Source organism: Vanellus vanellus (genome assembly GCF_965231255.1).
Source record: "Vanellus vanellus genome assembly, chromosome: 2".
In the NCBI taxonomy this organism is placed as follows: domain Eukaryota; kingdom Metazoa; phylum Chordata; class Aves; order Charadriiformes; family Charadriidae; genus Vanellus; species Vanellus vanellus.
This window is the reverse complement of record NC_138906.1, coordinates 147,441,284-147,453,415: the sequence shown is the minus strand read 5'-3', so window position 1 is coordinate 147,453,415 and position 12,132 is coordinate 147,441,284. Positions and strand designations below refer to the sequence as shown.

At 44.2% G+C, this 12,132-nt stretch overlaps 1 protein-coding gene across 1 annotated transcript in view; it reads right to left on the bottom strand.

Annotated features, from left to right (window-relative positions):
- The window catches only part of GRHL2 (grainyhead like transcription factor 2), a gene marked incomplete at both ends in the record, with an annotated part of 62,919 nt that extends 51,285 nt beyond the window's left edge, over positions 1-11,634 (bottom strand). Inside the window, one exon of the mRNA XM_082499248.1 lies at positions 11,618-11,634. Within this exon, the coding sequence (XP_082355374.1) occupies positions 11,618-11,634 (17 nt within the window). The remainder of the gene's footprint in view (positions 1-11,617) is intronic.
- Positions 11,635-12,132: the final 498 nt, after the last annotated feature.

Here is a 12,132-nt window from a genome sequence, read left to right as displayed (position 1 = left end):
AACCAAAAAAAATTAAATGCGTGCAGATCCTGTGATAACAATTCAAATATATTTTTATTAATATACAGATAGAGCTATCAAAATATTTTAAAACTATTTGGAAAAAAAAGGAAGTAACAATACAAGAACACTTTGCCCCAGTATTTTTGCTAGATGTACATTTGATTGGGAAAAATTTAACTGAAATCAGTTATAATAAAACATGAATGAAAAAAAAAGTACCTAATACTAATCTAGTGTTCCCCTAACCCAAGTATAGTTCAGTATTTAATAACTGGGTACGCCTTATAACTGAGCTATTCTCTGCTTTTTGAATAGTTTGTCCGTAATTTTAGAGAGGTTTTCTGTAACAGGACATGAGCAATAGGTCCAGCGGATGGAGCAGAAGTCAACATATTTGGTCTCAATTCACACTTTATCACTCACCGCATCTAGTTACAGACCCACAGCAATACACACAAGAACATTAGTAAATGGGATTTGCAGCAAAGCAGTTTCCTCCAGCCATAAAGTGGTACAAACTGACCAGTGCCTGTGTATGCCACGAGAGAAGCTGCTGCACCACAGCTACGGCTGAAATTTCCAGTATGATGGAAATATAAATGAAGATAATAGTACCTGGTTTCGTAAAATGTTCAATTAACTCATGGATAAAAGAGCTACACAGAAAAAAGAAAAAAAAAAAAAAAAGAAAAAAAAGTTGCATTCCTATCACACAAGACAGTAGGCAAACAGATTAGGCAGAGAAACAGTGGAGCAAGGGGTCCACTATTGCTGCTTAGTGTGTGTTGCAAGAGCACTGACAAGAATCATGGCTCAAGTTACAAGGATCACGATGAAACCTTTAACACATTACACCTACAAATTCAAAAGCTGCAAAGATGGCAGAATAACTGAATACACTGACTTAACTGGCAAAACTAGCAGTTATTACCGGTGACCTTCATAAAACATTTCCTGCTCTCTTCTACATAAAAACTGCTCATTATTCAGCCTCCTCTTTTTGCTCTCCCCTACCTGCAGCGGTGCCAGCTCCACAGACCTAACCCAACCAACTTCTGCTGTCGCGCAGAGAGTGGCATTCAAACACTGTGCAACCAAGCCTTTTATTTGATTTCAGAAATCAGATTTGATAAAAGCACAACCAAACCCACGTGGTAAATGCCCTCAGACGGCGAGAGTGTGCCTTGCCTGGCCCCCATGCCGCAGCAACGGCCTGCACTGGTGTTTAAGGAAGAGGAGGGGAATGGTGGAGATTATCATCTCTATGGTACAGAGCACTGTTTACAAGTTTCTTTATTTAATGAAAAACAAAATAATCCATCAGGTACACAGAGCACAGTTTTATGAGCTCTGTGGGGGAAGAGAGCACTTTGTAGCGTCATATCACAAAACACAGCCAACAATTACAGTTCAGATTATATTTTCCTTTCATCTAAAATATCTGGATTTTTAGAAGCTTCCTTTCTTTTCTGAGTGCCTTTCTGCCTGGCCTTTTGCTGCCTCTTCTGGAGATTTTTTTCCTTCTTGTTTCCACATATACATTTATGTTGTTACAGGTTTGCTTCAGCAAGTGAAGCTGAAGCATAAATTAGGAGCCCAAGGAAAGACAGAGAGAACTGCGAGGCCCGCTTGCCTTTTCAATACCTTATTGTTAGTGACTCAAATCAGATTTGCAACAGCCCCGCTGTTTGTGCCAGAGGCAGCAGGGCCTGTTCCCACCCTGGAGTAGCCAAGCCTCCCTGGCTCAGAGGCAATTATTCCAGGCAAGGATCCTCCTTTCCTCAACAAAGCTCCCCTTCAGCTAAACCCCGGCTGTTTCACTGCATGGGCGGCTGGCAATTGCAACGCACAAAACACCGCTCGCTCTCCTTCCTGTAGCAATCTTCCTTTACAATCAATAACTGCCTTTTGTTACTCCGAGCGCTCACAGCCATGCGATAGTCATAACTGATTTACGAGCACCACAGGCAGCCTCTGAGATGCCCTTTAAAAACACACCTTTCAAGAGCTGGGCTCTGCTTGTTTGCAGAAATGCTGGAGGGGAAGAGTCAATCTCTGCTGCTCTAACTTAATCCAGACAATCTTAAAGCAATGAAGAGAGTGCTGTCCCTCAGAGGTGTTGTATACGATTGTGTCGGGGAGAAGCTAAAGTAAAGGGGATAAATGCTCTAGGAACAGCCAGTCAGTAAGTAAACAGTTGGGATGGTTGGAAAGGCACAGGTGCATAGACCCAGAGCCTCCCTAACATCTTCCCAGAGCACTTTTCTCTAAAACCCAGGTTTTCACATTTAAAAACTAAATATCCGTCTCCTCTGGCTTGAGATGGTCTGCAGCATAATCAACCAACACACTCATTGTGTTTACTCTGCAAACAGACTGAAACAATAGCACTAAGAAAAATAAAAAACTTCCTCATCACCCCCATCCCTGTAATCAGCTCTGTGGGAGGTTAATGGTCAGACCTAATTATGATTTAACATAGTCAATCATTTCAAAGATTATATCCAAAGCAGTCAGCCAAAACAACTGCGCTCACTTTAAGAAAACTTCCCTGTTAATTAAAAGTCCTTTGGATGGGAGGGTATCTCTTAAGAAATGAGGCTTGGGTGGGCACACGCATTCCCTTTCCTTTTCCACAACTGCTGAACCTCCTGGACAATTTCAGCCAAATGTGACAGAGGGGTAGCAAACTCCCCCATAAACAGAGGAGATAAATATTTTCTATTTAATATATGCCAAGGAAACTCAACCTCCTGAGCAAGGCTCTGCACAGGTAAGCTCCCCTGATCCCATAAGGCAGCCTTCCATGCTGGGGCACACCAGCTGTTCCAGCTGTGTAACTGATGGCAGGCAGCTTCTTGGAAGAGAGTGACTCTGGTGACACCTGGACCATGGGGAAGACAAAGGGTGACACCTACAAGAAATATAAGTGTTCCTACTAGAGAGAGCTGCTCTGAATGCCCCACCTGTGAGAAAAGCCTCAATTAGAGCCTTTGATTAGCAACACTACTACTATCAAAAGCTGCAAATCCCTCGGACCACATTCACAGAGAGCTATTCACTCAAGGAAGGAAGATGGACCAAGATTGCAAGTGGAAGACTCCCATTCAACCTGGCCAGTAGTATCAGCAAATACCTACTGTAGCCCCAGGCACATCTTCTAAAATAGCCTGCCAAGGATCAGAGAACAAGCCCAACCCTAACCATGCCCATTCCTCACTCGGGCTAGCCCACCGCTCCTCTACCTGGCAGTCAGAATGAGTGCTAAGCAGAACACAGCTAGGAGGGACGTGCCTGTACAAGCTGAAAGCACACCATTATTTTACCATGAAGATATAGCTTAACAATTGAGGATACTTTGTGCCTAAAAAGTATGCTTCCTTTCAAGCTATCAGTTGAGCTCCTAAAGAATGCAAAATGCTTCAGTTGTTTTATGTTAAACAGCAGTAGGTGGTTATGTATCTTAATTCTAGGTGTGTAAGGATGAAAGGTATTTTCTGAGGAATGGTCTGTCTTAGGAACTAGACTGTCCTGATACTTGAGTGTTTATGTCAAGACTAAACTTCAGATGGCCTTTAATTTGCAAAATTCCCCCCCGCCAATTTAGTAGAAATTTTCTTGTTTATACCGTCTTACATGATTTGGGTGCTTTCCTCGTAAGAAAAGACATACATAAATTTTCCAGATTTATACCAGTTATGGTGCTGGCAAACTGCTATTTTTTTAAATTTATTTAAATTTAAGATTCTGGAATTTTATAAAACCCTGTACTAGTGTGTAAATAGAGATGTCCAAAACTGTGCTCACTTCATTTCATTTCAGTTACTGCAGTACAACTACATAAGCTGGAGAGGTACATCATACTTAATGTCAACAAATTAGCTGAACGGAGAGGGCTGGCCTTTCATGCTCTTCTTCAGATTAGAGATAATGAACTTTCAACAGACAGCACTTGGGGTTATAAAATCCTACCACAGGCAAATTCTCACCCAACTTCATGCAGTCTGTGAATTAGCTTACACAGAATCAGAAATGCCCATTAACACATTCATGAACAATGGTGAAAGGCCACAGCTTTGTGATCAGAGCTTGCTTTTTTTATTCAGAAACAAGATGTCCTGCCTGCCAGTCTCTCTCAGCCAGCTTTGATGCTCAAGAGCTTTCTGCTGAATTTGCAAATTTCATGCAGCCCTCAACTTCTCTGCTAAATTTGCCACTGAACATAAAGTAGACAAGTACACCTGCGTCCTGCTCTCCTCCATCACATACTCAGCATTACATCCTGATCCAGTTAGTTGGTGTTAATGGGGAAGAAAGTCTCATCCTGCCTACCTCACAACTTTTGCCTCGCCCAAAAACTTCACCCCTGAAATCCAAAGCAGACTGGTAAAAATGCCAAGATGGGCACCCAGCCCAGGCGTTTCTTAAGGGTTTTTTTTATTGCTTTTTTGGACATTGCATTTGTTCTTTCAACAAACTTTAAAAAAAAAAAAAAAAAAAAGTAAGAATTGAGCTGCTCCAGGCATATCCCTGCGGACTTCTTTGCCCCCTGATAATGCATTAGGACTTCCCCCTCCCTGCAAAGGGCAGGTGCCAGATGGGAATGCAGCACACTGTGTGCATGAGGCAGCAGAATGGGAGGAATTCCCATTTCAGGCCAGGCCTGAGCCTGCCTGTTCTTATGTCTGTGAGACAGGAGCACCAAGCACACCTGCACACATCCTCTGCAAATTCTCCCTTCAGGAGTGGAGATAGAAGACTTTGCTCCATACAGCTATCATAAAGCACACTGAAATTTTAGCACCAGTCAAATAACTGGAATATGCAAGCCAGATTCATGTCATCCCGGCTCCCAGCCCAGCTCATCAAGGCCATATGATATTTATCATAAGCTCTTTTTTATTTAGATAAGAAGGTGCACAGGGCAACCGTCTCCAATCTGGAAACCCTGGGAGAAATACAAATTCTAAAATGAGATGCTAGCCAAAGGGACCACTTCTGTGTTGGGTACAGACATGCAACACACACTATGTTGCATCCTGGGTTTCTCATCCCTTTATTGTCCTGACCAGAGACCTGGCTGAAGTATGCTGTGACTCAGGAAGAACACTTGCTTGCTTACTCTTTCCTCCAGTACAAAGTAAGAAATAGGGAACTTCAAGAACGCCCGTGTTTCATTTGGTATGACAAAAGATACAAGAGCATGCTCCAGCCACATCCAAGAGCTGGAGAAAGAGCTGAAACTCCCATTTAAGTTTTGACATAGCTAAAGAGTGCAGTGTGATCGTTTACAAGCATTTCATTAGCTCTAAAGACCTTTGCAAGTTTATTTTACACTTACACAAATCTCAGTTCACCTATAAGGCTACTATAAAACACATTTAAAACAGATGTTCGTACAATTTGTCTTATAACTAATGTACCTAGATATAACTTCACAGGCACAAAACTCCTATGACCGTTTAAAAAGCAGCTACGGACAGATCCCACAAAAGCTGGATAAGTTAACAAACTTTAGATTTCAGATCATAAATTTCTGTCTGTGCTCAATATACAACAAAGTACAAATCAAAACTAGCCCTAGTGCTTGAAACCATTGTTTTTAAAGGTTCTAATGTTACCCCAAATCTACTATTGTCAGTATAATGCTTCGCCCAGACATCAAGTTAAAAAAAAAAAAAAATCATCGGTGACTCACCACAAGTTTTTATTTAGTTAGTTAAAAAAAAAAAGTTTAGAGTCCTCAGGATTTATTGCCAAAAGTATAATTAAAAAGTCAGCAACATTGTTGTTTCAATTAGATAATAGAGTTCCGTTAAAACTACAAAGGAGCATAAATGTTTAACGAACAGGAAAATTATGGCCCATGTGTCTTGGTATTTTGTCTTTCGTAGCCGACAATCACATCATTCCCAGAAGCATGAATAGGTCTCCAAAATGCACTTAGCCCAACCCAGTGAGCATATAAATATACAAATGACTTGAGAGTGAAGAAAATCAAAGCGATTAGACCACCAGGAAACCCGAAGATAAGACGCCCTCTGGCCCAGCCAGCAGTCCATACCAAGGAAAAAACTCCCATTAAAGAGGCTGAGTAATTTTGCCTACTAATGAACGCAGGTTTGGGACTCTGGCAATTTTGGGACAATTATTCTTTCTGAGCACAAGACAAATCTGAACAAGATTACACATGTTAAATGATTAAAAGAAATTATTTTACTTTTACAAAACACTCCAAGAGGATGTAATATAATATACTGAGAGTAGAAACAGCGAATGGCAAAACAGACTAGTTGAACAATTAGATGCCTACTAGAAGTTTTATTTGTTTTCACTCAGAACCAAAATAACTTGAGCATGTAATAGTGATTAAAAAGATTAAAAGAAACAGGTGATTCATTAACATTGACAAAAAATTATTAAGTATGTCAAAGTGGAAGTACAAAAAAGAAATCTGACACAACGACTAAATACATACAGTAAATACCTACTGAGGGCTAGTTCAAGTAGGCAATTACTCACCCCGAGACAGACTTTTTATATCTATGATTTCAGAGACTTTTCTTGTTTCACATTTAATTAAATATTACTTCTACCAGACAATCTTTTGTTATTACTGCACTAAGTATCCAGTTGCTTTTTTTTTTTTTTTTAAAACAAGCAGAAAATAGTCTCAAAAAAAGGCAGGTTTCAGCATATTTGTAAAAAAACCACTGACATCTCAAAAGATGAGGATACTCTGGAGCTCGTAACATTACTGCAGTAGCTAACAGAGTTGATTCAGAATCAGCAATTGCTTAGCAGCTTCATACCAGGCCATGCTCTGTTTTGCTGAGAAGCGTGCTTCCAGCATGCACAGCACTCAAAGTTGTTTTAGCTGACTTGAAGCAGCCAGCAGTGGGCTTTAAAATTAAAAACAGGTCATGACAAGGCTTCCCAGGCCTGCTGCAGTTTAACCTGACCCTTGGCCCTGTGGCCCTTGTTCATTCATTGCTTCCAGGGACTTAATGGAAATGGAACAGTTACTGCACTGATAGCACTGATTGCTGTTTTTTCAGAATATGAAATCTTTTACACAGTCAAAAGGAAAACATGAATTCAACAACTGAGCAATCCTGGGAGTCAAGATTTCCCACAAATATTTATTTTTTTTTTAAAAAGCACACAAACTCAAAAATATACTTTACAGAACAACTAAAATGCAGAATTATGGAAGATGCCATTATATCCCACTCTTAGTAAAATTAACAAATCTACAGATATAGGTAATCTTCGAGGCTGGAGACATATTCTCAAGCTACGGGTATGTTGCAATATTTGACTTCTCCACAGTTCACATGCACTTAATATGGTTTCCTTGGTTAAATATTTCATAAGCAACAGTTCTCTTCTTTATGAAGTTAGTACTATTGATGAATAGGACAGTGTCCCAGTATACTAGGATGTCTGAAATAATTACTTATCTTCTTTTAATTAGCTACTACTATCCCAATCACTGATTAAAAAGCTAATGAAGATTCATCCCAGGATGAATTCCCAGATGAGCATTTGAAAGTGCTAGTGTGTGTGTGTGTGTGTGTGTGTGTGTGTGTGTGTACAAAAAAGGGCAGCTTAATGGCTGCTCCATAATCATGGAAAAAAATATTTAAGGTAACCGTCAATGGATTAATATTTGTGAAAATATTTGACAACAAATGTCAACCGGTGTAATATCATTTCCCCTTCAGATGTCCCTGCCAGAATGAGAATGATGATGTCCCTGCTAACCCTTCAACAGGGAAGAGGTTATGCGATCATTACAATCAAGTAAGTGACCTGGGAAAATCCCCTCCCTCCTGTTCTGCTTTGATCTTCAGTATGGTCTCAGACTGCAGCACCAGGGAGACAGCAGTGTTAACAGTGAGATGTAACCATTTAATACCCTTACTCCTCTCAGTTAAAGCTTACAGTTGCAAGTTCTATGAGGTTCTGCACACCAATTTTCCACCTTCCTTGCGCAGACATAGTTTTTCTGGGGGACATCCATGAGAGCATGTCTGACATTTGAAAAGTGCAAGCACTAAACACCTCCAATTCCTGTTTCTCCATTCATTTCCAGATGAGTAACACTTTGAAAAATTCATCTAAATGCATGCCGTATCCAGATGCTCAGCAGTAGAAAAAAAAAAAAAAAAAAAAAAGAGTAGTCTGTGACCTAATTGCTACTCAACATCTGCTGATGGGAAACATTTTTTGCCCACAAAGAAAATATTAAGAACAATTCACAGAATCACATTATAAAACATAAATGCCCTTTGTTTTTATAGTACTAAGTGCTGAAGTTAAATATTATGAAAACAGCATCTACATTTACAGACTGAGGAAGAAATGGGAAAGCAGGGAAAAACTACTCTGTGAACAGTCCAAGATCAACTTCTGCCACAGACACTACCAAGTAGCAAGCTGGATGTGAACGTGCCTCCACTGACACACAGCAGCAGGTCTGAACCCATTCCCACCTCCAGGCTCGCTCTCCCCTCACTTATTTACCCAGGAGCACATGCTCAGCTGCAGACCCAGGCTGCCCCAAGTCCTCCTTATTGTGGTCAGTCTGAGCATGCCCCAGCCCTGTCTACCTGGTGTCCTGAGTAGCTCTTGCATGTACTGGGGGTGCTGGGAGCCTGACCAGCCTGACCGACAGGCAGTCATGCAGCTGGCTGGCTAGCAAGACAGCCACAAGGACCAGCACACTTGGGACTGCTACCAAGCCTGCTCTTTGTGCAACGACCATCCCAGCCTACACAGGATTCATGACTTTACTCAACACCAGGAGCGGCGGGGACACAACTGTGGCATTTACCAGGCAGATCCAAAGTGGTTGTACAATTGTTGCTCCTCATTCACAGAAGTACTGGCGATCTCTAAAACCCTGTTAAGCCTCAAAAGTATTGAGGGTCACCAATTACTTTCACTAATGCACTAGAGCCATTAATTTGGAGTCCTGTGACATAATTTTTTTCTGAATACTACAGTAAAAATAACTTCTTAGCCTATAAATGCAGAAGTGAACCCTGGAATCGTCTTTATATCCTGCAAAGGGGATGCTCCCTCCTCCATGCCCTATGCACCCTAACCTCCGTTCAGTCCCCACGGTCTCCTCTTGATGGCTCTGGGAATTGGATGGTAACAGAAGCAGCTGCATGGACCTGCAAAATGTTCATAGAGAGGCAGGGACACACATTTCCTTCTGCAGAGGTTCTAGTTTGAGCAGTTCTGTCTTTAACACCTGACATTTGCTTGCACCCCCTCTGCATATGAGGAACCCAGACCAATGAAAACTGGATGTTAAAAATAACCTCCGAGATGAGACCAGGCTACTCTCAACCCAACACTACCCTGAGCTAGTTCTATAGCTGCACAAACAGCTCTACTGACACAGCTGAGAGGGTGGAATGGAGGCAGGAACAAGTGGCCACAGCCTGCTTAAGTCGGTACCATCTCTGAAAAATGCATGTGAAATCATGCCTTATCTCTTCTGAGTTTGTGGAAGCAAGCAGGCAAAACCCAGCTTAGGCAGAAAGACTAAAGGGAAAGATAGGGAGATATGCACGCTATCTTAAGGATAATCTCCCCTTCCAAGCTCCTCAGTTAGCATTAGAATCAAACGACCTGTTCTTTAGCATTTTCACCTGACAGTCCTTCCTCCCTTAAAGCAGCACCCCTGTCAATGCTCCTCCCTCCAAAGAGGGATACTACAGGCAGCCCTGCAGAGCCGTTACGCAGCTGGGTGTACCACCTCTCCAGAAAACCCAGCAAACTCTGCTGAAGGATGAGATGGGAATGTATTTTTCCACGCTTTCTATATCCCCTTAGATGCTTAGTCCTTTACATCAGCACTTTTGCTCGCACAATCCCCACAAAAACATGTCCAATGACACTGACAAATTAACTGACCTCGAAATAATGAGCTTCCCTCTCCAGTCTTGCCTGTAGGGAAGATCTGTTTTTAAGTAAAACAAAGGCCATGTGGAGAATAACATTGTGCTCTCTGGATTAGGTTTTAATTGCATATAATTAGAGTCTAAAAAAAAAATCCCCAAAAACAACAACAAAAAACCCTCCCATGCAAACTCCCCCCTCATAATATCTCTAATATCTCATTCGACCTGGTCATCCTTTCTGAAAACAAATGTATTTGTCTTCTCATGTTACACCTGCGTATAGAGAACACAGGGGATTTCTTTACTTTTTATTTCCTTTTCAAACTCTTACCTACCACCTATGAATTTTCTAAACACCTTAACCAGAAACAGATCACAAGCATACCTGCAATGAGGGAAGTGCTGTTACTTGAGGGTACGTGCTCTGCAGTGCCCTTACGTTCCTCACAGTGGTAACAGCAGCAGCACTACACAGAGCAGGGGATGAAGGGCATTAATGCTTCAGTCTCAGTAGCTTACACCTATGCCATACTGTTCCTGTTGGGAAGGAAGGATAGTCCTGTAGCTTAGTAGCATCCTAGACCCAGAGGGGAACCACTTTTGCCCTACTTTCTTACACGAGTCGGGTTTCCACTGCACTGTTTTCCTGTTCCAAAGCTGATCGTGGTACAATGTCGCTCCTTCACTCCTCCCCCCCCCCCCCCCCCCCCCCCCCCCCGCCCGCCAAATTCCCCTCCTGCTCGCTTGATCTGCAGCAGCCTAGTTTCTAACCCTTTGCTGAAGCTACTGGCAACCAGGCTCAGACAGAGAGTAACTTATGGGTCCCTTTCACCTTCGTGCAGTTCTGGAACTGCCCATTGCTTTGGGATGCCCTCGATCACCGCTCAGCTCGATCAGCTCTCAGCTCTTTCGCAGTTAATCTGGTTCCCCTCCCAACTCAATGACTGCTCTTTCAGCTGCTCCTCCCTGCCTCACCGGCATCCCTCAGGGCTCTGTCCTTATTCCCTTCCTTGCACTTAAATCATTTACTGCTCTTATCTGGACACCTAAGGCATTAGTTCCCATCCCCACTCAGACGAACTCCGAAACTCCGCTTTGTTCCCAACTCCTACCGCAATCAGTTTAATTACATGTCAGTAACCACCTTTGCACTATCCCACTGTCAGCTGATGTTTGAAAAGGCCAGAATAAATTTTATTTTTTTTTTAATCTTTCTCCTCTGAACCGTCCCGTCTCTTCCCTATCAGGGCAGCCAACCCTGCTGTTTTCTTTTGTCGGATAATCTCTTTCTTTCACTCCTTGACAGGCAGGCTGTCACCAAGCCTCTCTCGGTCCGACGTCTCCAACATCAGGCTCCTCCTCTCCGCCTCCTTTGCCACAAAGGCTCCGGGGGAGCCCAACAAGGGCTTCCATCCGAGCAGCACCAAGCGTAGCCGTGAACACACGACTGCGGCGCTCCTACCTGCACCACAGTTGCAGTAAAACAAAACCGCCGCCTCCTGCTTGGCCTCTGCAACCTCCCGCCCTCCATCTTCCTTGCCCCGTTACTCTTCCCCCCAGCCGCCTCCTCCAAGAAACACTAATGACCCCACAGCAAGTAAAATGGCCTTCCCGCCTGGCTGCCTCACGGCGGCTCCTCGGCGCCGCACAGCAGCAGGCCGCCGCCACGCTCCCAGCCAGGCCCCGGCCCTCACGCCAACCCAGCCGCCATGGCGGCAACGCGGACGCCGGCCTTCCCCCGCGGCGCAGCGGGTCGGGCAGGGAAGGGAGGTAAATAAAAACAGCCCCTGGTTTTGGGCCGATCCGACACATGCCGGGCAGGCAGGAGAAGAGCGAGCCGCGGCCTGCGCGCCAAACGAAAGCTGCCGGTGCCTCTCCCCGCTCCGGGACGGGCCCCTCTGCCCCCGAGCCCACCGCTGGCTCCCTCTCGGGAGTGCCCCGGGGAAAGGTGCCCGGCACCACGGCAGGTGTCCCCCCCACGAAAGGCACGGGGGTCTCCACACTTCACCGCCGCTCTTCCCCCGGCCTCGCCCACCTCGGGGCAGGCTGTTCCGCACGTTTCGTCGCCGCCACCAGGCCCGGGCCCGGTGACCGCGGCCTGCGGCCCCCGCCGCCCTGCGCCCGCCCGGACGGGAGAAGGGCTGCGGCGGGACGGGGACCGGCGGGAGCGGGCGGTTGCCACCTCCACCTCCTTCTCCGGCGCCGCTAC